Source organism: Pinus tabuliformis, chromosome 6 (genome assembly GCF_031772625.1).
Source record: "Pinus tabuliformis cultivar Carrire ecotype Pingquan chromosome 6, CPIR1, whole genome shotgun sequence".
In the NCBI taxonomy this organism is placed as follows: Eukaryota; Viridiplantae; Streptophyta; class Pinopsida; order Pinales; family Pinaceae; genus Pinus; species Pinus tabuliformis.
This window is the reverse complement of record NC_142292.1, coordinates 421611756-421639552: the sequence shown is the minus strand read 5'-3', so window position 1 is coordinate 421639552 and position 27797 is coordinate 421611756. Positions and strand designations below refer to the sequence as shown.

Here is a 27797-nt window from a genome sequence, read left to right as displayed (position 1 = left end):
ATGTTGGGTGGGAAGGCCTAGCATCAGCGTAGAGACCGATCCTGGATAATTAGAGTGATGCTCAGTGTGGAGCAATGTTGCAGTAATCGTTATCGGGATATTATCGCCAAGGGGAAAAAATCGGAAAAAAAAAAAAATCGTAAAAATCGGGAATAAATCGTAAAATACAAAAATATTCATTTTTTTCAATTTTTTTAATATCTAAAGCATCTACAACATAAAATAAATACATTGACACATAAATATGATAAAAAAAAACTAATATATAAGATGTGTAATATCATTTCTAGTGCTACATCACACGTAACAGTGAATCATGTCATGAATAGTAAGTCCTGACTCCTGACTCCCAACTCAACCTCAAAATATCAACAAAAAATATATCAATGTATCTCATATCATGAGTCATAATGTCATATACAATGAAATGAACCAAATAACTAAAGTCTAATACCATTGATTTCCTCTACCCCTCTAGATGTAGATGCCGGTGGAGTTGGCAGTGGACTCTGGTGTGCTCTAGAAATTGAAGAACTAGGAGCTACAAGAGGTAGACCACGTCCTCTACTGGTGGCAGGGGTAGCCTGGGTAGATTGTGTCACCTCCTCCGCCTCATCAAAAAATCGGAGAAGAGAACAAAATATATATATATATATATATATTTCAAAGATTTTTTCCCAAAAAATAGCGATTTTTTCATAAAAATCATGATCTTTTCAAGCTATCGCAATTTTTTGTGAAAAAAATAAAAATAAAAATAAAAAAATTGCGTAAAAATCGAGCGATAATATCGCCAAACTCAAAAAATCACGATTTTCCGATTTTATCGCGATAATATCGCAATTTTCGCAACACTGGTGTGTAGTATTACAAGAGCACAGTCCTCGCTAAGAGGGAGTGTTGATTTGGGGTAGCATCGTATGTGCTCTAGCCATGAAAATTGGTGGAGAGGCTAAAGCACATGCGATCTCCAAAACCTAGAAATGGTTTGGGCAGATTCTAACCGGTTTGAGAGATATTAAAATAATTAATATTTTTAATGCAGTTCCTAAGTCTAAACTCAGGAAAAATAAAATATTAATGGGTATTAATATAAAATTGGGTTAGAAGGTTCCAAAAGTCATGGATCAAGCCAAATCTAATCTTAGCCGTTGATTAGAGATTTAATCTCGGTCGTTGATGGACCAATGAGAAAAGTATAAGAAGAGGCTTGAGGGTCAGTTGGAGAACACACCAAAGTGATCAGTGATTTTATTCTCTAGAGCGTGGTTTGCTAAGAAAGATAAAAAATCAATGATCAACAACAAGGACCAGGGAATACATAGCAAAGAGGCAAAGTTGGTACCATAGAGACAGCACAGAGTCTGGAGAGGTTGACGCAGAGGCAGCTGGGTGCTATGCAGAGGCAGCTGGGTGTTGCCTAGAGCCAGCAGAGGTCAGCATGTGAGACGCAATGTTAAAATTGCCAACCAGGGAAAAACTTCATGTGGGTCATCTTATTCATGGCTGATAATATTTTTATTAGATTCCTCTCGTCGAGAGGTGTAGGATTGATATAAAGATCATCCGATTCCGATAAGTATTCATGGAGATATGAATTTATTTTGATTATGGAATTATTGTCAAGCCGACCTACAACTCATGTAGGCTCAGAAGCCCAACAGTCGCATCTATTCACCCACCAACATTGTGTATAAACATAAGAGGACTTTTCCTCATTTGGACTCATCTCATCACATCTCTCTCTCTACTACGCGGAAATGAGTCTCTTCTCTACTGCGCTGAAATGGGTCTCTCTCTCACATGTGAAGCCGGAAGCTATTGAATTTGACGTTGCAACTGCAGAAGTAAAGATTGACTTGCGTGGCCTAGAAGATCTCCTCTTTGGAACTGCGTTCTAGGTTCATATGAACCTCCTCTGAAAGCCGCAACTTTTGGTGGTGGAATGAAGTCAATCCGATGAACGGTTTGCAAGATATCGACTGCCCTAGTTTGAAGCCGGAAATTGCTGAAACTGAAGCTGCAACTGCAGAAGTAAAGATTGACTTGCGTGGCCTAGAAGATCTCATCTGAACTGCGTTGTAGGTTCATCTGAACCTCCTCTGGAAGCCAAAACTTTTGGTGGTGGAATGAAGTCAATCCGACGGTCGGTTTGTGAAATATGGTCTGCCCTAGTTTGATAATGAAGCCGCTAATGCTGATGTTACTGATCTAGGGTTTGCTACTGCTGATATGAATCAGAATTATTGTACTATTTCTCTCTGCTGAATTATTGAAGATAAAAGAAGATTTGATCAAAGGGTTTCCCCACACATTATTGGGTTTGTCCCTTAATAGCCGCCACATCTTGTGTCTCTTGTCTTGGCTTGTTTTCTGTCAATCGTTTAATGTTCTATCTGCACTTTACTTTATGTACATGTGATTGCTAATCTGTGGAATATAATAAGAAAAATAAGTAAACTATTATTAGCATAGAACATACCATAACTTAACACGCAAAGGGTCTAGGGGTTGACGCAGAAGCTGACGCAGAGGCTAGCAGAGCTGATGCAGTGCCAAGAGGCAGCACTAGAAGGATTTCGTGGGACAGACTAGGCATTGGTGAGCCAGTGAGGGTGATGCAGTCCTATCAGAGTGACACAGAGTAGTGGGCGCTGCAATTGCTACTGTGGCATTGTTCATCCAGTGATTAATCGACCGGAATATCTGTCTCTGAACTCTGAAGAGATGTACTACTGCAGAGGGCCAAACTCCATCTGGGTCAACTTATTTATGGAAGCTGATATTTTTATTGGATTCCTCTCGTCGAGAGGTGTAGGATTGATCTAAAGATCATCCGATTCCGATAAGTATTTATGGAGATATGAATTTATTTTGATTATGGAATTATTATCAAGCGGACCAGCAACTTGAGTAGGCTCAGAAGCCCAATAGACATGCCTATTCATCATCTACGTTTTAGTATAAATAGAAGAGGATTTGAAGTCATGGAAGACACACTCTTCATGTGATCTCCTCTCCACGTCTTGGGTTTTTGAAGGAGAGATACTAAAGAGTATGATGCCCTAGCTGCAGTACGATGCCCTAATCCATTGGCAATGGAGCAACTATACGCACAGCAATGGAAACAGTTATGTGACGCCCTAATCCATTGGCTATGGAAACTATATACACAACACTTTATATGCTGTCATGATATACGCACGGAGACTAATATACGCACAGTCTATACGCTGCCTGTAGCAGCCAAAACGCAGTCCTCTAACACTGTTCTTGAAGACATTTTATACGCAAGCATAGATTAGAAGGGAGCCATGGTAGATGGAAGCCGCAGTGATAAAGTTAAAGCCCACAGTCAAGCACATAAGGCCGCAGTCAAGCATGGAAGGCCACAGTCACACGTAAGGCCGCAGTCAAGCATGGAAGGCCACAGTCAAGCATGGAAGGCCGCAGTCAAGCACGTAAGAGCCGCAGTCAAGTATGGTAGTCGCAGATCCGTATAGGCATAGAATAACCAATGGCACACTTGTAAGGATCTCGGTTGAATGAAGAGCAGTCTATATAATTCTGGAAGACCATACGCAGTCATGGAGACTTCTCATACGTTGGTCTGGAAGACTCTTATACGCAGGTCTATACGCAGTCATGGAGACTTCTCAACGTTGTTCATGGAAACCTTATACGTTGTTACACCTTACCATTGATGAAGTAGATCCAGGTGGTATTCCTGTAGCAGTCTCAGCATAATGGTCAATAGTGGTTAGGGTTTGAATCAGAAGGGCTACGTTCTCTGCAGAACTATTATAGTATGATTTCATAATATATCTCGGCATTCTCCCAGTCAAATCTGTAAGGGTATGACTTATACTTGGTGATCAATAAATATATGTATATGAGTATGACCAGTAATGGGACTATGAAGGACAGCATGATCATGATGATGTAAAGGGCAGCATGATTGGCAATGAGATTGCATGCTGATGTATGAGGCAGCATGATGATGGATGAGACAGCATTATGTTGTATGATACAGCATAATTGGCATGAGAAGCATGATGATGAATAGGGCTGCATAATAATGGAAGATGCAGAATAATGGGCAGCATGATGATGAAAGCAGATGATATGGTGCTCCACGGTAAGGTATAGAAAATGGACGAAATAGATAGGTGAAGACGTCACCTTGGAGAATCAGTTGAAGCATAATGTCTTGAACTGATCTCATGTATCATCGTTATAGGAGATGATCTATGCTCCGATCTAGATAAGTCAAAGGGTTGACTTCTGTTGTAAATGTACTATCTCTCTCACTTTCTCTGTTGAACTTTGAAGAACAGAAAAGAAGAATTGATAAAGTGTTTCCCCACATTGTGGGGTTTGTCCCGGGCCATTGCCACATCTTGTGTCCTCTTGTCTTAGCTTGTCTTCTGCGATTTATGTTCATGTTCTATCTGCAGTTTACTTTAATGCTGATGTGATTGCTAACTGTGAAAATTTAAATAAATTGTTCTAGCATAGAACATACCTAAACTTAACATGGTATCAGAGCTTAGGTGAAGACAATGCCCAAGCAAGAGTGAAAGAGCAATCACCAAAGACAGTTGGGACAAGATAAAAGGATCAATAGGCTTCCTCATCCCTCTTCAAATTCACCCTGGGTGAAGTCGAAGCAGAGAATATTATCAGAATGGCGCAGCGGAAGGTTCTGATGGCCTACCTAAAGATCACTTCATTGGGAAGTTCGGATCCAAGGGTGGAAGGAAAGACAGATGCCTTGGTTACAATAAGTTCGGCCATTATGCGAAGGAGTGTCTGAATGGCAGAGACACTTCTCTTGATGAAGATAAACAAATCATTCTAGGGTCAAGGGAATGACAGGTAATATAGTTCATCAAGGAGAAATGGTCGACTCTTCAAAGAAAGCAAGGAACCCCAGGCACTTCATCAGATAGATAATCGTGGGATTATACTTGGAGCCGATACCACCTATCTCGAAAAGGGTGCAGGGAATGTTACCCCTCAATTGAATGAGGGTAACTCGATTCATTTACAGAATCTCTTTTATGTACCTAATCGCAAGAAGAACCTGGTGTCCATGTCAACAATGGAAGTCAAAGGTTACAGGGTGGCACTCATCGATGGAAAGGTACATGCTTGAAAATAGATTTTTCAAAGATGTTTTTGAGTTTAGGGTTGTATCAAGTTGCAGGAAGTCCACTGGGAACCATGTCCATTGACACAACACCGGAGGTCTGTGAGTCAGATGGTGATAGGGATGCCTAAATTCAAAAGGAGCATGAAGGTACATGTCTGAGATGTACCGAAGGAAAATCTTATAAGGGGACCATTCCCCTCATGCCACAGGTCCACAGGTTTGGAACAACCCGAGGAGTTTGAGATTCATGATCAGGAATCTCATGTATGTAGGTGGTAGAAAGCCCTCTATGGCTTGAAGCAAATCACCCCGAGCATAGTATGAGAGCATCAACTGATGTCTAATGAAGCTGAGATTCACTAGGAGTGAAATCGATCCAAAACATTACTCGAAGGTTGTGGATGATAGACCTCTCATACCAGCACCTATGTCTGACAGGTGCAGACCCTCTCATTTGTAGGAGACAGAGGGAGTTGGATTCTGAATGTGGAAAGATAAATTGCAAGCCTATGACTTCCTCGAGGATCTTAACTTTCAAGAAGTTATATGGTAGTGATGTCGGGCCAGATTTTGGAAATGCCTCTGAGTTTCATAAACTCATTCGCATTGATGTTCTTGGAGAACCTCCGTCCGAACATATGTGTTGCAGTTAGCATGGTGAGCTCATATTTGGTTGAGCTTCACTGGATTGGTGCCTAGAATCTTCTGAGATATCTTCAGGGCACAATCTCTCATGGATTGACATACACTGCCTCGAATATTTCAAATGCTGAGTAAGCAGGCAGTGTGAAGGATCACTAGAGCACTTCTCAGTGTTGGTTCTCCTTGGGATCTGCTTCAATATCCTGGCTGAGCAGGAAGCAGAAGTCGATGGCTTTGAGCACCGCCGAGGCAGAGTATATTGTTGCTAGCATGGCTACCTGAGAGGTAGTCTGGTTACGAAAGCTCTTCAGCGAGTTGTTTGGATACCACTATGTCGCAGGATGATTAGTTCTCCTGTGAGGTTTGGATGATGTGTTCTCCATGACGATTATGTAGCAGGATGATTAGCTCTCCTATGAGGCCTGGATGATGTGTTCTCCATGGCGATTGTGTAGCAGGATGATAAGTTCTCCTATGAGGACAGGATTGATTAGTTCTCCTGTCAAGGCATCCTACCCATGCAGTCTGGGACTCATGGGAAGTACCTCTCATCTGATCAATGAGCAAGGAAATGAGGATAGGGACCATAGTAGTACCGATGGACGCATCGTTGTATCTATCGTACTCCCTATGCTAGGATGACCTTCATTGATCTAGGATCAATGATACTGGTATGGGACCAGTGAGAGTTGTACCTACTATGACGCTGACTTCGGGTCCGTTGACACTGGTCTGGGACCAGTGGTACATACTCTGAGACTAACTTCGGTTCAGTGGAGGACTGGTCTGGGACCAGTTGTAGGAGTTGTACCTACTATGATGCTGACTTCGGGTCAGTTGAGACTGGTCTGGGACCAGTGGTACATACTCTGAGACTGACTTCGAGTCAGTGTAGGACTGGTCTGGGACCAGCGAGAGTGGTACTATGACACTGACTTCGGGTCAGTTGAGACTGGTCTCAGACCAGTGGTACACACTCTGAGACTGATGATATTAATCTGGGACCAGTGGTAGGAGTGGTACCCCCTATGACGTTTACTTCGGGTCGGTTGAAACTGGTCTGGGACCAGTGCTACACACTCTGAGACTGATGATATTGGTCTGGGACCAGTGGTAGGAGTGGTACCCGCTATGACGTGACTTTGGGTCAGTTGAGAATGGTCTAGGACCAGTGGTACGCACTCTGAGACCGACTTCGGGTCAATGGAGAATGGTATGAAACATTCTCAATCAATTCTTCTTCTTCATAGTTCAGCAAAGCTAAGTTGAGCAAAGCAGAGCCAGCAGAGCAGAGCAGAGCCAGCAGAGCTGAGCAAAGCAGAGCAGAGCTGAGCAGAGCAGTGCAGGGCACTGATGGCAGAGATAGTACAGTCAGACATATGGATCAGCGGATGGAGTTCTCCCTAGTTGAGAGGGAGTATTAAAATTGGAAACTAGGGCCAAACTCCATGTGCGTCAACTTATTTATGGCTGCTGATATTTTTATTGGATCCCTCTCGTCAAGAGGTGTAGGATTGATCTAAAGATCATCCAATTCCGATAAGTATTTATGGAGATATGAATTTATTTTGATTATGAAATTATTATCAAGCCAACCAGCAACTTGAGTAGGCTTAGAAGCCCAATAGACATGACTATTCATCATCTACGTTTTAGTATAAATCAATGCTGTGAAAATTGTGATCGGGATTAAATCGACGCGGGGAACAAATCGGAAAAAATCGGAATTATCGAGAAAAAATCGGAAAAAAATCGGGAAAAAATCGTTTGGTACAAAAATATTCATTTTTTTTCAATTTTTTTAATATCTAAACCATCTACAACATAAAATAAATACATTGACACATGAATATGATAAAAAAACTAATATATAAGATGTTTAATATCATTTCTAGCACTAAAATCACACATAACATTGAATCATGTCCTGAATAGTAAGTCCTGACTCCTGAGTCCCAACTCAGCCTCAAAATATCAACAAAAAATATGATAATGTATCTCATCATGTCATAATGTCATATACAATAAAATAAAAGTCTAATCCTATTGATTTCCTCTGCCCCTCTTGCGAGAAAATGCCACAACTTTCCCTTTCCCTCTAGATGTAGATGTTGGTGCCTGTGCTGGTGGAGATGGCAGTGGAGTCTAATGTGCTCTAGAAGCTGAAGAACTAGAAGTAGGAGCTATAGGAGGTAGACCACGTCCTCTACTGGTGGTAGGGGTAGCCCGGGCAGGTGGTGTCACCTGGAAACATTACAATCTCCCAATCCTGAAATCCTGAAAAACTGATAAGTCTGCTGGATTTTAAATGAAGTCTAAAATTCTACTTTCTCCATATGAAATCCAATGAGACTGGAACCATTCTCAAACATCCTGAGTCATTTCATGGTAATGTTAAAAATTTAAGTAAAAGGATGAAAATGAAGATTAAGGAGAATGTCACTTTTACTTTAAGAATTTAACATTACTATGAATAGCATATCCATACTAGGGCCTAGACTTGATCATTAAGCTGCCCCACTCAAAAATTATTTGTTTCTTTCAAAAAAATTGCATGAAAAAACCCAAAAAAACGTTATAAAACAATGTTGTCGCGACCCCCGGCGATTTTTGAAGTTTTTATCGCGATTTTTTCGTTTTTATCGCGATTTTTTCATAAAATCGCGATTTTTTTCAATATAAATCGGCAAAAAAAAATCTGGCAATTTTTTCGTTTAATTATCGCGATTTTATCGGCAGAGGGAAAAAATCGCAATTTTCACAACACTGGTATAAATAGAAGAGGATTTGAAGTCATGGAAGACACACTCTTCATGTGATCTCCTCTCCACGTCTTGGGTTTTTGGAGAAGGAGAGATACTAAAGAGTATGATGCCCTAGCTGCAGTACGATGCCCTAATCCATTGGCAATGGAGCAACTATACGCACAGCAATGGAAACAGTTATGTGATGCCCTAATCCGTTGGCTATGGAAACTATATACACAGCACTCTATACGCTGTCATGATATACGCATGGAGACTATATACGCACAGTCTATACGCTGCCTGTAGCAGCCAAAACGCAGTCCTCTAACGTTGTTCTTGAAGACATTTTATACGCAGGCATAGATGGTAGCCGCAGTAGAAGGGAGCCACGGTAGATGGAAGCCGCAGTGATAAAGTTAAAGGCCGCAGTCAAGCACGTAAGGCCGTAGTCAAGCATGGAAGGCCGCAGTCACACGGAAGGCCGCAGTCAAGCATGGAAGGCCGTAATCAAGCACGTAAGAGCCGCACTCAAGTATGGTAGTTGCAGATCCGTATAGGCATAGAATAACCAATGGCACACTTGTAAGGATCTCAATTCAATGAAGAGCGGTCTATATAATTTTGGAAGACCATACGCAGTCATGGAGACTTCTCATACACTCGTCTGGAAGACTCTTATATGCAGGTCTATATGCAGTCGTGGAGACTTCTCAACGTTGTTCATGGAAACCTTATACGTTGTTACACCTTACCATTGATGAAGTAGATCCAAGTGGTATTCCTGTAGCAATCTCAACATAATGGTTAGTAGTGGTTAGGGTTTGAATCAGAAGGGCTACATTCTCTACATAACTATTATAGTAGGATTTCAAAATATATCTCGGCATTCTCCCAGTCAGATCTGTAAGGGTATGACTTATACTTGGTGATCAATAAATATATATGTATATGAGTATGATCAGTAATGGGACTATGAAGGACAGCATGATCATGATGATGTAAAGGGCAGCATGATCGGCAATGAGATTGCATGTTGATGTATGAGGCAACATGTTGATGTATGAGGCAGCATGATGATGGATGAGACAGCATGATGTTGTATGATGCAGCATAATGGGCATGAGCAGCATGATGATGAATAGGGCTGCATAATAATGGAAGATGCAAAATAATGGGCAGCATGATGATGAAAGCAGATGAGATGGTGCTCCACGGTAAGGTGTAGCAAATGGACGAAATGGATAGGTGAAGCCGTCACCTTGGAGAATCAGTTGAAGCAGAATGTCTTCAACTGATCTCATGTATCATCGTTATAGGAGATGATCTATGCTCTGATCTAGATAAGTCAAAGGGTTGACTTCTGTTGTAAATGTACTATCTCTCTCACTTTCTCTGCTGAACTTTGAAGAACATAAAAGAAGAATTGATCAAGGGTTTCCCCACATTGTGGGGTTTGTCCCTGGCTAGCGCCACATCTTGTGTCCTCTTGTCTTGGCTTGTCTTCTGCGATTTATGTTCATGTTCTATCTGCAGTTTACTTTAATGCTGATGTGATTGCTAACTGTAAAATTTTAAATAAATTGCTCTAGCATAGAACATACCTAAACTTAACAGTGAGTCATTTCTGGAATCCTGGTTGTATTCTGAAAACTGCATAATAATAAAACCCTCTAAATAGCTACACCGGTTTTCCTGCATTAGGTTTTTCCGGGGACATTGGTCCAAAAAATATCGGTGTCACTTGTGTGCTTGTTTTCTTTCAATTGATAATCTATAGATGTTGATATTGTACTTGTGTTTATTTTCAGTATTTACATGGTAAATAACTTGTTAAGTAATTAAACAAGTAGGAAGAAATAAACCAGATAGTACAGGAAGAATTTCTAATGGGTTGAACTTAGAAATTCCAACACTTGTAAACATTTACCTAGTGAAGGATTTGAGTAACTCCAACTCTAAGTTTGTGGACTAATGGATTATTATAGTGCAATATACATGACCTTTAGTATTTTCCATCCACAATATTGTGTTACAATACTTCTAACATTCTTGTTAATAAAAGAATTGATGCCTTCCTTTCCTTGAATAATACCCTTCTTCTCTTCTCCCTGAACTACTCCCTTAGTTGTGATTCCTCAATCAACCTTCCAAATGAATAGTTAAGGGTTTAATCCTCTAAGTTTCAGTGAGTTAATTGTTCATCTTCATGTGCCCCTTTCAATTACATAATGGTTTCAACTCATGTGATAATTAACTCAACTATCCATTTGAAAAGATCATGATCCATGAAATACAGGCTTCTCATTGAAATATGACATTGACTCGCTTAGTACTACTAACTAGGCCTCCTAATATACAACTAATCCAAGTCAATATTCCAACATAAACAAGCAAATGATCTTGCAAAGAATCAATAAGGATTTTCTTAGCTTTGATCTCACCTTTCTTATACTTGGACTTTGTAGCAGCAGCAATATTCTCCGAAGGCTCAGGGACTTTTCCTTCCACATATTACAGGACATCATTTTCATCCAATATCACTTCCACCCTGATCTTCCATGCAGCAAAGTTTGATGAATCACTCAGCTTCTCATTATCCTTGAAGAAAGAGGTAGTCATCTTGACCAAGTCAAATAGGCTCCTTTAGGTACTTCCAAAGATGATTATTCTTGTCTCCTCTCCTTGGACTTGTCTTCACCTCGACTTTGATCCCATGGTAATTTTCCACTGTTATGTGTTTGTTACAAACACTTTAGCCCAATCTTATATTCTATTAGTAATCAATTTTAATCTTCCAATAATAAATAGAAATTCTAGATAGAACACTAAATGCAATGACAATAAAACACAATCAAGAGGAATAACAAAAGACACCCAATTTGGTCAAAGACCAAGGAAAAACCCCACAAGAGGGAAAACCCTTTCAAATTATTCTTCTTATTAGATTGTCATAAAATGTTCAGTAGAGAGAGATTACAATGCTCCAATTCATCAACCAAGAGTCAAAGGCCAACATCTTTTCGTTTACAACAAAACAATATCCAAACTCAAAAAGATGGGCCCAAAAGTCAAATATGGTCAAACTGTAAAATCTACAATTCTAGTCAAAGTTGCCCTTACCAATCACAAGTCAATGGTCAAACAATCTACCAAAGAGCTCGATCAAAGGTCAAAATATTTGGCCTTCCAAGCAAGTCAAACCTCAGGCAAAACAGCAATTACTGAATTTTGGTCCCGAGAGCCATGTGCAATGTCTCATTAATCATGGAATGTTGTGAACTGTGAGACAGTCCTTTGGAGAAACTGAATTATCCTATACCATAGCTAAAAAGATGCATACAAACTCTATGACACATGACCATGTGGAAAAGACATAGGTGCGCTCATGACATGAGCTAGACTACATAGGGCAATCACCCCTACAAAACCCATGGCTCCTCTAAAACATGTGTCCCAGTAGATGCATCACAAGGCTTCCAATTCTATCTAGAACAAAAGGCCATAAGAGTGGGCACTAAAGGGATCGGGCATGGCCGACTGTCATAGGCCTGGGATACAATATACAAATCATCACATGATCTACAGCGCTTTGGGACTTGCATGTCATTGCACTTACAACGGTGTTTTCCATGAAAAACACAAGATACCTCCAAGGAGGTAACACTACTCATTCATGATCTGAAAATGGGGCACTTAGGCTTCTTTTCTAACTTACAAGAACCTCTCCCACTTCCAAAGCTTAAATATTCCCAAGTCCTTATGATTAACCAATGCGGAATTAAATATGTGCTTGAAAATAAGGTGTATGCTAGTGTTTGTTATTAAAACTGTTTATGTGCTATAAATACATATAACAGTAAATAAAGCACCAACAAGCAATCACACATAACAGCAATATTAATTAGGAGTTCACCGAAAACTCTTGGGCTACATCTCTGTGAGCTCTAGTCAACTCAACTAGGCTCTCTGGGATTATGGCAAACTCCTTTTTACAAGGTCTTGGCTCAACTCCACTGTTTTACACAGAAGCAATGGGTTTAGACACCATTTTATCCCTAGCTCTTGAAGCTCTCGGCTTTCTGGCTCTCCGCTCTCGCTCTCGCTCTCGGCTATGGCTTTGGCTCTTGGCTCTGGCTCTGGCTCTTGGCTCTGGCCCTGGCTTCTTCGGCTCTCTGTCTGTTTACAGCCCTCTGGCTTTCCACTTCAACTCCAAGTGACTCCCTCGGCTGCTCTGCGCTTTAGCTTTTGCTTTTTGTGCTGTCTGTTTTCTCTCCCTCTGCTCAATTGAGCTCTCTATGCTCTCTTTCGCCCTAGCCTCTTCTTTGGCTTTGTTTACCTTCCTCCTGTGCTCTCAATCGTGCTCTTTGGCTCTTTGGAGGCATCTTCCCGGCTTTTTGGCTTCCCTGGCCATTTCTCTGTGATTCATTGTCCCTCTGTGGCTCTGTCGCTTCACAATGCATCATTGCCTATAAAAACGCCTGTTGCAGCGTGGCATGATGATCAGGGGCCGTTACAGAAGGAATCGGGGCCGTTTCATAGGCAAAAAGCCAAAAATGGAGAAAATCCCATACACAAAGATTTTTCCGAAAATACACTATCGGGCGTGTATTTCGGACGTGAAAGTCCATCAAATCGCCCCTAAAAACCTTATCGGGTCCAGCCTTTTATCGCTTATCGCATCGCATATGTGTTTTGGGTAAAATCCCAAATACACGGGAAATACGTGAAAATCCGAATTCCTGGACCTGAAATTTTATACAATCGGGCTTTGAAAACTTATCGGGTCCAGCCTTTTTATCGGCATCACTCATCACATCGGCCCTGTGTATCGGGGACGGCCGATCTCCCGATCTGCCGATTTCGGCGATCGCAATGTCACTCGGCCCAGGGTCCCGCCTTAAGTCCCATGCCATTGCCGACGTCGATCTGCCGATTTCGGAGATCGCAATGTCGCTCAGCTCGGGGTCCCTCTTTAAGTCCCATGCCATCGTCGATGTCAATCCACCAATATCGGCTATCGACATATCACATCGGCCCGGGGGGTCCTTAACTTATGTTATATGTGCATGCCTGCCTCCAACCCGATATGTCGAGGATCGGCAATCGAGGATGGCTTCGCTCTCTGCTTAAGTCCGCCTTTGGCCCTCCTCCGACGCGATTCCCTTTATAAGGGTTCTTTGGCCATTTTAGAGGATTTTTCCTCTTTCTCTAAAGAACATAGGGCATCTTCTTTCTGCGATAACTTTTACATCCTAAGTCCATTTTTGCCCATTCAAGTTGCAGCAGATTCAGAAGGAAAGGATCTCTCCAATGGGGCTATTTCCAAGAACTTCCTTAGACTTTCATTTTCCTTAATGAGGAACACTTAGACTTAGGAGTCTATCCAAAATCCATTTTGGATCACACCCTCCCGCTAAAAGAAATTTCGGTCTCCAAAAGACTGACATATTGATCTGAACAGTAAATGAGAGTAACAGCACCCTCTTCTTCAGCCTCCACACACTTGCCTTGCATAGTGCCTCTGAACCAAAGTCTCTAACCACTTTCCTTTCTGGATGTGTTGCTTCTCGTGGGAAGAACTATCTTCCTTCTTGCCTTCATGAAGAACTTCTATTGAAATGGTCATAGAATGTAGTTTGAACTTTTCTGCCTTAATCATTGATCCAAGGTGGCTCAAACAAATGTGAGGTCATCTGCTCCACAAAACTTTGATTTGTACCTGTTTGAAAAGCTGTCAACAACAACTGTTAACAACAACAAAAATACAGACAACAACTAAATGTCCTAAACTCCTGCTTCAACAAAAGAAACAGATTTCACAGCTTGTGAACACCTCCATGTCTTACATCTGCATACAAATGATGGACTAGATAACAAGCCCACAAAACATGCCTTTAAACAAATGACCCTTCAAATCAAGCATGTGGAAAAAGACCATTAGGACTCTTTTTCAAAAGATGAAACACTTCATCATTATCTCCATTTGGAGACCAAGTTAACTTCTTCCAAGTCAATATGGCATCACATGTATGTCAAAGCAATCAACCTTGCAAGTTAATTACACATACATGTTGAAACACAAGGAACTCATCAATATCCCTGTGTTCATGCATCTCATGCTCATGCATGCATTTCATCCTTCAACTTTCACTTAAGCACATTGTACTTTCGAAGCTGAAATGAAATATAATGTTGCAGCAAGAAATGAAAACAGATGCATCAATAGACATGCAATCTTAATCGGATAAGAACTCTAATCGTTTCTTACCAACCCCTTTCAAAGGTACTACCTTTGTCTGCACATCAGCATCATCATGTGAATCATCCTGAGACACATCATCCATGGAATCTTCCTTTCCATTTCCGCCATCTTCTCTTCCCACTTTCTTTAACTTTTGAGGAAGCATTGTTGGATTCAAAGTCCAACATTTTGCAGCAAGATGTCCTTGCTTATGGCAATAAGTGCACTGCATGTGCATCCTCTTGACAACATGATTTGCCTTGTCCAATGGACCTTTGGCTTCTTGCTTCCTTTCCTTCAAAAGTTTCCTGTATGTGGCCATTCTCTTCCAACATCTAGAAACATTATGGTTATCCAAACCACAAAAGGAACAAGCAATACTTTTCTCATATCTGTGTGGAAATTTATCATGCTTTGCACAATCAAAAGGAAAATGATTAGAACCAGATTTATACCTGCCTCTTTCACCTTTATTGCCTTCATGATGAGGTGAATTGAATGAAGAAGTGGCTCCCTTTGAAACACCATCAATCTCTTCAAGGTTGTCAGAGTCTCCCCAACTCTCTGGTTCAAGTGTGTGCCTCTGAACACCTGCATCCTGCAAATGATGTTTCAAGCTATTGCATTCTCCCTTAATACAATCTTCACACTCTGTAATGCAACTCCTTCTTGGAGCTGTTTCAATGGCCTCCATGGCAGTTTTGGAACACTTTCCATAAGACTATCCATAGCCAAGACCCAAATACTTAGGCCTTTCCTCAACCATTATTGGTTCAACAATACCTTGTGCATGCTTTCCCAAGCCCTTTCCTTCATAGCCCATCTTGGACATTAGCTTGGAACCTATGCCTTTGGTATGTCTTTCAAAAGAACCAATATAAGCATTCTTAGAAGAATTTGAAGACAAACTGGAATGGTTTACCTCTTCTTCAAGCTGATACTTGACTAAGGCTTCTTGGGCAACGAAGAGCTGTGTTTCCAACTCATACATCCTTCTCAGGTTCATATTTGCAATATGAAGTTGCCTCTCCATTTCCTGCAATTTGTCAGAAAGCATCAGCTTCTCTTCCTTCATGGAATACAACTACTCTCTAAGTATGTTGCTCTTTCTTCCATCCTCATACATTTCTCTCACCATCTCCATCATGGTGGACAAGTCTTGCTTCATGTCTTCATCAAAGAGTCTTGTGATGAAGAAAGAAGAATTTGAGGACTCACATGTAGAAGTAGTCATTATACCAAGGAACAAAAGAACTTCAAACAAAATTAATAAAGAGCTTATTCAAGCAACCTTTTGCCACAAACCTCTTGTGCTTCAAGGACTGCCTCAAGGTCCTTTGGGGTAGAAGAATGCCTTCAGCCCTTCTTCCTTCTTGTCCTCCCTGGACTGCAAACTCAACCAATAGTCAATCTGCAAAACAAGCATACAATCAACCCTGACTATTTACACACCTTTCAGACAAGCAATCTTTGCTCTGTCAATCAAGCATTCTGATGTAACCTTCTTGAAGGTGTGGTTAACCAATCAATGGCTCTCATACCACCTGATTTGAAAATGGGGTACTTAGGCTTCTTGTCTAACTTACAAGAACCTCTCCCACTTCCCAAGCTTAAATATTCCCAAGTCCTTATGATTAACCAATGTGGAATTAAATGTGTGCTTGAAAATAAGGTGTATGTTGGTGTTTGTTATTAAAATTGTTTATGTGTTGTAATTTATTGTGCTCAAACTGATATATAAATACATATAACAGTAAATAAAGCAGCAGATACGATGCAGCAGCAAGCAATCACACATAACAGCAATATTAATTAGGAGTTCACCCAAAACTCTTGGGTTACGTCTTCGTGAGCTCTAGTCAACTCGACTAGGCTCTCTGGGATTATGGCGAAGTCTTTTTCACAAGCTCTTGGCTCAACTCTACTATTTTACACAGAAACAATGGGTTTAGACACCATTTTATCCCTGGCTCTTGAAGCTCTCGGCTTTCTGGCTCTCGGCTCTCGCTCTCGCTCTCAGCTATGGCTTTGGCTCTCGGCTCTCGCTCTCGCTCTCAGCTATCGCTCTGGCTCTTGGCTCTGGCTTCTTCAGCTCTCTGTCAGTTTACAGCCCTCTGGCTTTCCACTTGAACTCCAAGTGACTCCCTCGGCTGCTCTGCTCTTTAGCTTTTGATTTCTACGCTGCGTGTTTTGGCTCCGTCTACTTAATTGAGCTCTCTCTGCTATCTTTCGCCTTAGCTTCCTGCTTTGGCTTTGCTTGCCTTCCTCCTGTGCTCTCAATCGTGCTCTCTAGCTCTTTGGAGGCATCTTCCCGGCTTTTTGGCTTCCCTGTCCGTTTCTCTGTGATTCATTGTCCCTCTGCGGCTCTATCGCTTCACAATGCATCATTGCCTATAAAAACGCCTACTGCAGCATGGCATGATGATCAAGGGCAGTTACAGAAGGAATCGGGGCCATTTCATAGGCAAAAAGCCAAAAATGGAGAAAATCCCATACACAGAGATTTTTCCGAAAATACACTATCAGGCATGTATTTCAGACGTGAAAGTCCATCAAATTGCCCCTAACAACCTTATCGAGTCCAGCCTTTTATCGCTTATCGCATCGCACATTTTTTTTGGTAAAATCCCAAATACACGGGAAATACGTGAAAATCCGAATTCCCGAACCTGAAATTTTATACAATCGGGCTTTGAAAACTTATCAAGTCCAGCCTTTTTATCGGCATCGCTCATCGCATCGGCCTGGTGTATCGGGGACGGCTGATCTCTTGATCTACTGGTTTGGGCAATCGCAATGTCACTCGGCCCGGGGTCCCGCCTTAAGTCCCATGCCATTGTCGACATCGATCTGCCGATTTCGGCAATCGCAATGTCGCTCGGCCCAGGGTCCCGCCTTAAGTCCCATGCCATCACCGATGTCGATCTGCCAATATCGGTTATCGACATATCACATCGGCCCAGGGGGTCCTTACCTTATGTTATATGCGCAGGCCTGCCTCCGACTCGATATGTCGACTATCGGTAATCGGGGGTGGCTTCGCTCTCCGCTTAAGTCTGCCTTTGGCCCTCCTCCAATGCGATTCCCTTTATAAGGGTTCTTTACCCATTTTAGAGGATTTTTCCTCTTTTTCTAAAGAACATAGGGCATCTTCTTTCTGCGATAACTTCTACATCCTAAGTCCATTTTTGCCCATTCAAGTTGCAACAGATTCAGAAGGAAAGGATCTCTGCAATGAGGCTATTTCCAGAAACTTCCTTGGACTTTCATTTTCCTCAGTGAGGAACACTTAGACTTAGGAGTCTATCCAAAATCCATTTTGGATCAATTCATCTATTTGCACTATATAGATATATGAGCTTCCTTCTTGTTCATATAGCAATAGATGCATAAGCCATTTTCTGATTATTTTTGAAGTATCATTTACAAAACCTGGGATGTCTCAACAACCCCTATACCCTGTTTCCCTATTCGAGGTGGCATAAACCTTGACCTAACATGGATTTACCCACTTTCTAATTGGTTTATTCTAGCAAGATCATTTGACTGCTATGTTGGGAGGAGAATCTGCTAAAACAAATGCGGCAATGTCTTCTTTTACATATACTTCCTCTTATCATCAAACTGACTCAACTGTTGGAAATACTGAGTGGGAGGTGAATCAGTGTTTCTTTTCAATTGTTATTTTTACCAATTAGATTCTTCACAGTTTAATCAGACAAATGTACAATAATGATTTTATTAAGTATAGAAAAGATTGAGTACAATAAATGATGACTGTTTGCCAAGCACCAACTTGGACTTTAGTGAGGCTCCAACCTCTAGGGATTTGACCCTATTCTTTTCAAGGCTCCAACCTTGGGTTTAGAGGCACCAACCCCTAGGACACCAATCCTTTTGTCTTCTTTTAATAGAGAATGTGTGATGTACTTACATGAATATCCTTGACGAACTTCTTCACTATTCCATAAATACTTGAGATTGACTTTTACTCTTCACTGTACCTTGTCCACCATTAGACTTGCTGCTGCAAACTCAGTTCATAATACCATATCCCAGCTATATCTCAAGTTCCAAGCCACTGTACAAACAGGTCATTGCGCTTTACTGCACCATAGGCAATCCACCACTGTTACCACTGTCCGAGAAGAGTGTACAAGCCTTAATCCAAAATACTGTACCACAGTTTGAGCAATGCTGGAGGCTAAAGGCCGAGTCACTATGTTAATGAAGGCACAGTTAGGATATTTGATTTACTGTGATTAAGGCTCAGTCAAGATTCACCATAGTCCGAGCCAAGAGATCATGTCACAGTCACAAATCCAAGCCACAAGAAGAATCAAGCAAGGAGATCACCATAATCCGAGCAAGGAGATCACACCACAGGAAAATGCACTGCAGGTTTGAGTATGTCAAGTATATCAGAGTTGTAGGTCCGAAAAAAACAGAGTTGCAGGTCCGAAAATCAGTGTATAGTCCGAGCTTCTTTTCTTCTTATTTTTAGGTTGTCCTTCCTTAGAGTTCACGAGACATGAACTATTTCTCGCTGTTCTGTGTTTGATAATCGAATTGACGATTGAAGAGTGAGTACATATGTCTAAGACTCTAATATATAGTGTTTATGTCTCTACAAATAGGCTGACATGAGTAGGCCAGTATAGGTCGGCTCACTGTCCAGAATAATATTCTTAACTTAAAAAATTCATATCTCCCAAACTATTTGGAGTTTCGGGCCAAGTAAGAGCTCATTGGAAAGGCAAAATTATGCTCTAAAAGATGGTATAGGTATCAAATTGAGAGGTTGCCTCTAAGGTAGTGAAAAACATTTTTTAATGTGACTGGTCATTAATTAGTGCAGAATTGGAGGTAGGACAGAATGGCTTCATGGAGAGTAAGGTCATTTGGAAATGTAAGACTTCATGGTGACATTTACTAGGAGAGCTCAACAATATATATTTCATCAATGACAATTATTGACCAACAATCTAGACATGAGCTAAACTAGCCCTACATAGTGCAATCACCCCTACAAAACCCATGGCTCCTCTAAACCATGTGTCCCAGAAGATGCATCACAAGGCTTCCAATTCTATCTAGAACGAAAGGCCATAAGAGTGGGGGTTAAAGGGATCAGGCATGGCCGACTATCATAGGCCTGGGATACAATATACAAATCATCACATGATCTACATTGCTTTGGGACTTGCATGTCATTGTACTTACAATGGTGTTTTCCATGAAAAACAGAACGTACCTCCAAGGACGTAACACTACTCATTCATCTATTTGCACTGTATAGATATATGAGCTTCCTTCCTGTTCATAAAGCAATAGATGCATAAGCCATTTCCTGATCATTTTTAAAGTATCATTTACAAAACCTGGGATGTCTCAACAACCCCTATACCCTGTTTCCCTATTCGAGGTGGCATAAACCTTGACCCAACATGGATTTATTCACTTTCCAATTGGTTTATTCTAGCAAGATCATTTGACTGTTATGTTGGGAGAAGAATTTGCTAAAACGGCAATGTCTTCTTTTACATATACTTCCTCTTATCATCAAACTGACTCAAATTCAAAGATTTAAAGTTGGATGATCTTAACGCAGAGTGTCAAGAGTCTCATGACAAGATGCATTGCCTTGCCTGCTCACATCTCTTATTATATCTATATCTAGATAAAGATGTCTTAAAAGGAAGAGAGACACACGTCCACAAGAAGTTTCTGTTATCTCATTCTTGTAATGTAAAAATACATGGGTTTTTATGTAAGTGTGGATGGACCCACCAACTTAGAAACTTTAAACCAAAAAAATAGATATTAAAATTTAAAACAACAAACAGACACAGTTTAATATTTCGAAATTTTGAAAGCACTTGCTCATTCATCTATTTGCACTCTGTGGATAAAAGCTTCCTTCCTGTTCAAAAAACGATAAATGCATGACATGTCCTCATTTCGTGGTCATTTTGAAAGTATCATTTATAAAACCTGGGTTGTCTCTGCAACCCCTATACCCTTTTCCCCATTCGAGGTGGCACAGACCTTGAACTACTAGCATTGATTTACCCACCTTCCAAATGGTTTACTCATCTCTAGCAAGATCATTTGAATGTTATGTTCGGAGGAGAAAGCTGCTAAAACAGATACAGTAATCTTGTATTTTTACATATATTTTCTCTTTTCATCACATTGGATCCAACTTCAAATATTCAAACTTGGATGATCTGAATGTAGAGGGTGAAGAGCCTTATGAAAAGGACATATCAGCATGTTTTCTCCATTCCTTTCTTATTATCTATATTTGTTTTATAAATAAGGATGTCACATGCTCTCTATTAGTGGTGTTCCTTTCATATTATGCTATTTAGGGTTGCATGGTGTTACTCTTGCATTCTGTGCTGACTGATGTTTCTTTTCTGGTTTGATATTCAAATTTTATTTAATTAGTTCATTGCTGTTTGTAAAAGATTGGTTCATACGCTGAAGTATTCTACTTAGAAATCAGCCTGACAAATCTAAACTAAAATATTGCAAAAATTAAGCTGACATCTTGAAAAGACAACACTGTAGTAACGACATGCAATGAAATACCCATTTAGGCCTGTTTGCTTTCAACAAATATCAGATTGGCTGGTTTCCCAATTAATTCAGATATACTATAGAAAACAAGTAAATGGAGGCAAATTTCAACGGAAAAAGAGGTTAAAAAATTTACCTGAGTTGCACTTATCAAGTAAACATCAGGATGATAATCTTCATCAAATATCTGGGGAAACCTTTCCCTTAACCTCATTCCCAGATTATACAACTCTTCCTCACCTTCACGTGTTAATTCTCCATTTGTTTTCTTTATGTCCCAGGGAGATTGCCAGCCCCTTAGCCATGATAGTATTTGTTGTGAACCATGTGTTTCCCCTGTAAGTGTATCATCTGCAGACTTCAAAAGACTCTCCAAACGTATAGATAATTGCGCTAGCTCCTTTATGCGCTTCTTGGTCGGTGCACGAGTTCCATGCCTGGCCTGTTGATATAATTTTAACTCAGATGCCAAAACTTAAGCATCTCGCCTATGGAAAAAGTATACAAATGTTTTGGACATTCTCCACTTCCGGTTAAATAGCTAAATAAAGTAATACAGAAAGAACCACTTTCCTATCTATAACTAACAAGGAAAAGCATGCTTTCCTGTAAGCAAATCACAGAACTAACAATTTTGCTTCATTTTGGCAGATGACGAAATAAACAACCTCAGACAGTGCATTGCAATGCAAATTATCCTATAGATGAAACAAACATGGATGTTTAATTTTATTTGGATCTCAAATGCCAGCACTGAAATTTCAGTACCTCATAGTGGTCATGACCAAAAGACTTTTCTAAGACAGAAACAGTAAAGCTAGCTGGTTTTTATACAAACACAACCATAATTCACACTTTCTTGATGCATTCACTGCAATTGTCCAGAAGTCATATCAGAAGCCAATGAATAAAATTAGATATAAAGCAAGGAAAACTTTGGCCGGCTATTTCGTTTGTCTGTCCATTTCAATCATGTTAGGTCCAGTGGTTGTTTCCAGCTAGTAAATGGTTGGCATTTACTCTCTATAAGTGCTTCCCTAACCATTTTGTCTTTATAACCTACTATAATAAGAATAAGAATAATACAAATAAAAGCAGCTAATGATGAATTCATGATAATATTAGAAAAGCATAAGCTGATTGGTGCAATACTCAATAACAAGTAGGTTGAATCTTCTCCTTCTCAGCACTTCCTCCAAACTGCCATAAATATCTTTTGCCAGTTCACTGAATGCACACAATTCGTGTAGGCTGCCTTTTCTTTCCTCCTTACCTAGTATTCATATTAATAATTTCCCTTGTTGCAGGGGAATTGCTCCCTGGAGATGAAGAACCCATTCCCATCATTTCCTAACTTCTGGAACCTTTGTTACTTGCAAGAAACTTTCCAAAAGCATCGAGAGCTGCTCTGGAAGCTTTGGGAGTTTGGCAGGAGCTTTTGGATGATTGTTCCACCACTTCCAATGTTGTTCCATGACATTTGTGCATTCCTGGCCCTGCGGCGCCCAACTTACTTTTTTTTCGTGCAATTGTCCACTATGTTAAAAAGACAGATCAACCCAGAAGGGCCCACAAACTGCCAATTATGATGGATGTACCCTTGTATGCAAATGTCCATGGTATTCTTAGTTGGGGCATTGATTTACAGGTTTAATAGTTGTTTTTTTTTCCAGAGATGTATCAAGAGAATGAATATAAACAACCAACAAGCTACTCAATGAGACACAACCGATGGCAGAAAAGATAAAAAGCCAATCAATGTATCACATGAAAATGTACAATATATAGTACAAACCATAGAAGCCCAGCAGGCTAACTAAAGTTGTTGAGAGGTGTGAATTACAAGCAGGATGTCACGTGATCAAGTCCCCATGCTAGCTGCCTCTGTGGATATTGGGCCTCACTTGATGTCCCCTTTGAGTTGGGTTGTCAAAACCTGCAACCGGCCGGTCTAATACCGGTACCATCCTGAAAATGAAGGGAAGCACACAAAGGTTTCACAAAATGTTTATTCCGTTAAAAAAAATATAGTACATGTTACCCATCAAAAGTGGGTCACCTATAGGAGAATTTTTCTCCTCATTTGCCATCAAACCATCCAGCAGCCCTATGATAGCCTTCACATAGCATTATAACCTAAGTTACCAGGATTCGGATTCGAATCCAGATACGGATCCGGATCCGCTAGTTTTTTGAAAATCCAGGATCCGGATATGGCAAGGATACTTCAAGTACAAAAAAAACAATATAATAACATTTTTTAAATTAAAACAAAGAGATTAAAAAACAAAAACCAAAAAACACTTTAGAGTTCAAAATTCAAATACTCCCTGAAACCATCAAACACTTTTGGAACTGAAACCATTAAATATATTATAAATATGAAGACTGAAACACTGAAATGATGCATACTCCCTCAATAAAATTATGTATTGTTTAATTATTACATGTTTTAAAAATTTGGTTAGAATTAGATTAAATATTTTTTTGGTTAGAGGTATATTTTGGTTTAAAATGCTTTTCTAAATGTCTAAATAAGTTCAATCCCATTAAATGTATGAAACAATAGTGACAAATCAAATTAACAATTCCAACAGAATTTTATCAAAATTTAAATAAATTTAAACAAAAAAAATCACCAAAATATATTGAAAACATAAAACAATTAAACAATGAGACTACTACATAAAATTAAAACTGAGTAATTTAAATAAAAATTAAAAATTCCCAAAAAAAACCCACATTTAATTATTTTCTACGTAATCCATAAAGTAAGATATATCTACTATGATATTTCAATTTTTGGGTATTTATCCCAAAAAAAAAAATTAAAATAATTAATTTGACATATGTGTAAAAAAATTATTTTATAAACATAATATATATTTTCATTGTAATCAAATATTTATAATTACTGTATTTTATATATAAACATAATGCTGTAATAATATTGTAATTTTATTTTTATCATATTGACTATTGACATAAAGATTGTCTTATTGCCTATTGGTTTACACCACGTGTTAAGTTAACAGATTTGATTTTCTTTATATTTTGGGCAAGTCTTCGTGCATTCCAACAAAATTTCACTGTTTTATTATTTTTTTGAAAATTTGGTTTAAAATTGAAAACAACGCCATAGCAACCCGTCAAAATTCGTATCAATGGAATAAAATTATAGCTTAAAAAAATCGATTAAATCAAAATTAAAATGGCTCATGAGAGGACCCGTAATTGTTTCTGCCGGCATGACGTATGGACCCATAGCTGTTTCTGCCGCCATCTCGAATGATCAAGAGCATTGGATTTTTTCGTGCAACAAGAAAACATGTCCAGCTGCCATACAGCTGCTACAGAATTTTGATTTAACCCCAAACATCCGTTTCAGGGCCCGTAATTGTTTCTGCCGGCATGACGTATGCACCCGTAACTGTTTCCGCCGGCATGACGAATGATCGAGAAAGCATATAGCACTAGATTTTTTCATGCAACAAGAAAACAAGTCCGGCTACAAAACAGCCGCTACAGAATTTTGATTTAACTCCAAACATCCATTTCAGGGATTGTGATCCGTTTCAGTTGACAGGGATTTGTTTCCTAATTTCGCTAATCCACCTGCATGCCGTATTTTTTGCGTATTTAGGTGGATCCGGATCCGGATCCGAATCGGATCCGCAGATCTAGGGATCTTGGCCCTCCCCCTGACAGATCCGGAAACTTAGATTATAACAGAGCTCCCCACCTATTGCTCCAGTCAGTGGTCTCACCCATCTAGCATTATTCTTGCAGGAAGGTAGGTAATCTATCAATAGGTACTCTATAACCATTTTAGCAATCATGTACTTCCATTTAACGTTAAGGGCATCGTAATATGAATAACGGGGAAAATTGGATGATTGACCACTCTTGATTGAATCTTTGTCAACACTTCACCTGGGAGGTTAACCTTTCACTCTAGTTTAGTGGGACCTCCTCTAAGGCCTTATGGTTTAGGAAAGGCTCTACAAGGGAGCACTAACTGATATAGCATGTCTAGGGGAATCCATACTTACCACTTTCCATACTTCCTCCATTCTTTGGGTTGATTATCATTGGTCATTTAGATCGGCACCCTATATCCATATCCATGACTCAAGGCCAAGAAACTTGGCCCCAGATGTTGATGCGGCTGAAAGAATGAAGAATCAAAATAAAACCACAATAGAAAGAAAATGTGAAATGAAAAATATTGTTGGGACTTGTTACCGCTCAAATTAGCAAGGGTCCTAAAAGGGGATCCTAGAGAGGCAATTGCTAGGTCAAGGGCAACAATAGAGCGATAGCCCACTGTCACCTCAGCTAAAGCTCCCTACTCTTTATAGGCTTTCATCGATGGAAAGACACCTTGTATGAAGGGAATCACCTAGATGGATTGGTCAATAGAGGGAAAAGAGTGATTCATAAAGAGGACTATTCATAAGAGAGGCTCAATATATGGCTTGTTTGCCCAAGAGCCAAGATGAAAGGCTCTCTAAGAAGGGCTAAGAGGGTCTTAAAGGATAGATCTTGGGAGTGAGACTCCTTAAGGAAGGAGCTAGTCCTAAAAAACCCTTATGAATGCTTCGTTTCCAAAGGGTCTTTGAAGAATTACCTTCCAGAATTTATGGACCACACGGGACCAAGTGGACCCCAGGTTAGGTCAAGGGGATAGGATTGAGCAACCAGGGATGTGCTTGACATAATTAGGGAGGAAAAAGGGATCAAAGAAAGAATTTTCAATGAATGTTAATGCAACAAACCCAATGAGGTTACTGGCCTAAGGAGGCCAAGGGAAAAAAATGGTCTCATAGCTAGGGCTTGGGATATCTTGAGATCCAACCGTCAGAATGGCTTCAAATTTGGAGGACACCTAGGAGACTCACTAGCGTAGTAGATGCCAAGAGATCGAAATTTTTTAGTGGATGGTTTGCAAGTAAATTGATGCCCTAGGAGACCTCATGGGGTTAGACCTAGAAGAGGAGGGAGTTGAAAAAGTGAAATGAAATTTAAAGTGATCAGCAGGGGAGGACCAGTGCTTTGTCCTTTGGGAGAGATGGAGTCATGGAAGATTTAGAGTTTGGATTGATTTCCACTTGTCAAGGAGGCCTAAAAAGCAACCTAATGGAAGCTTCAAGGTCATTTATACTTCGTTTAGCAATATTTGGTTACTTATCAAGACAAATTCAACAAGATTGTCTCATGGAACGTTAATTCATTCAGACATGGCCCATACATGATACAACAACACTATTTAGAGATTCAATTTCCACAATTTCGTTACAAGAAAAGTAGTAAATTAACCCTATAATAGCGAAAATCCCAGCATCATGAATGCAGTAACATAAATAACAAGAATAGCATCGAAATAGTATTTACATTTAAGAAGAATATATCCAATCACAAGGATATGCCAATCATAGAAGCTTCAAGACAAAGAAGATTATTCAAACATCAAAATTCATCCATTCATCCCAAAAATCTCAGCCTCAAAATATAGCGAAAATCTCACAAGAAGATATGATCCACTCCAAGCGATGATGAGAGAATGAATCAACTCATCATCTATTTATACACTTCCTAATGAATTTGATTTAGTAAATTAGGCCTAATTTAGCCCCTAGAATAAATTAATGTGCATAACAACAACTTTTGTTGACAAGCCCACCAAATAGCTCAATAATACATGAGTAAGTCTCTCAAGAGAGTCGAATGATCAACTGGATGAGTCATTGGGCCTTTGAGGAGGCCTAACGATGTCCAAATGGGTGCCATAATGTAGGAATGGACTCCCATCATAGTGGACAAGGAGGTGGCCCCTTATTCTCCAAGCAAAACCTATGGTGCTCCCAAGTGGGTGTGGGGGCACAAGGTCACCCTCATAGGTCTCCAAATGGATCAGATATGCTTGTAGACCATCTGTGAGGGTTGGAATGGTGACATGAACCCTGCCTCTACTGTGACTACAATCCTCTGAACCCCAGAACATTTGCCAAGTGTATGGTGCATCTGTGGAGCCAGCTGGGCATGGTGAACCAGGTGCATCATCCTCATTCAAGAGGTGGAATAGGAGCAATCAACGAACACTGTTTGGGATCCATGAAGTCGTCTCGGCTATGGTGGAGGCCCATGGCTCTCAATGCTCACCCTACAAGTGCCAATGTGACCCTCTAAAGGGCTATGACCCCGTATAGGGAGACCAAGTCCTAAATGAAGACCCACCTGCAACCTTGCATAAGATCCAATTCGTCCCTTTGCCCTCCAATACAACAAATCATTAGAATAATTAAGTAATAATGCCCTTCATGGTGGCATCAATGGGGCACTTATCATGGCATGCCCTTCCATAGTGGGCTTTGGCAAGTACAAGTGTCTCCAAGCTCAAAAGGGGGTTAACCAACGACCCTATTAG

The 27797-nt window shown here is 40.1% G+C and overlaps 1 protein-coding gene across 4 annotated transcripts in view; it reads right to left on the bottom strand.

Annotated features, from left to right (window-relative positions):
* Nucleotides 1-27797, bottom strand: part of LOC149259102 (histidine acid phosphatase family protein) — a 364966-nt gene that overhangs the window by 178683 nt on the left and 158486 nt on the right. For all 4 annotated transcript variants that reach the window (XM_089417454.1, XM_089417462.1, XM_089417470.1 and 1 more), the window contains one exon: nucleotides 21507-21812. In XM_089417454.1, the coding sequence (XP_089273580.1) occupies nucleotides 21507-21812 (306 nt within the window). The remainder of the gene's footprint in view (nucleotides 1-21506; nucleotides 21813-27797) is intronic.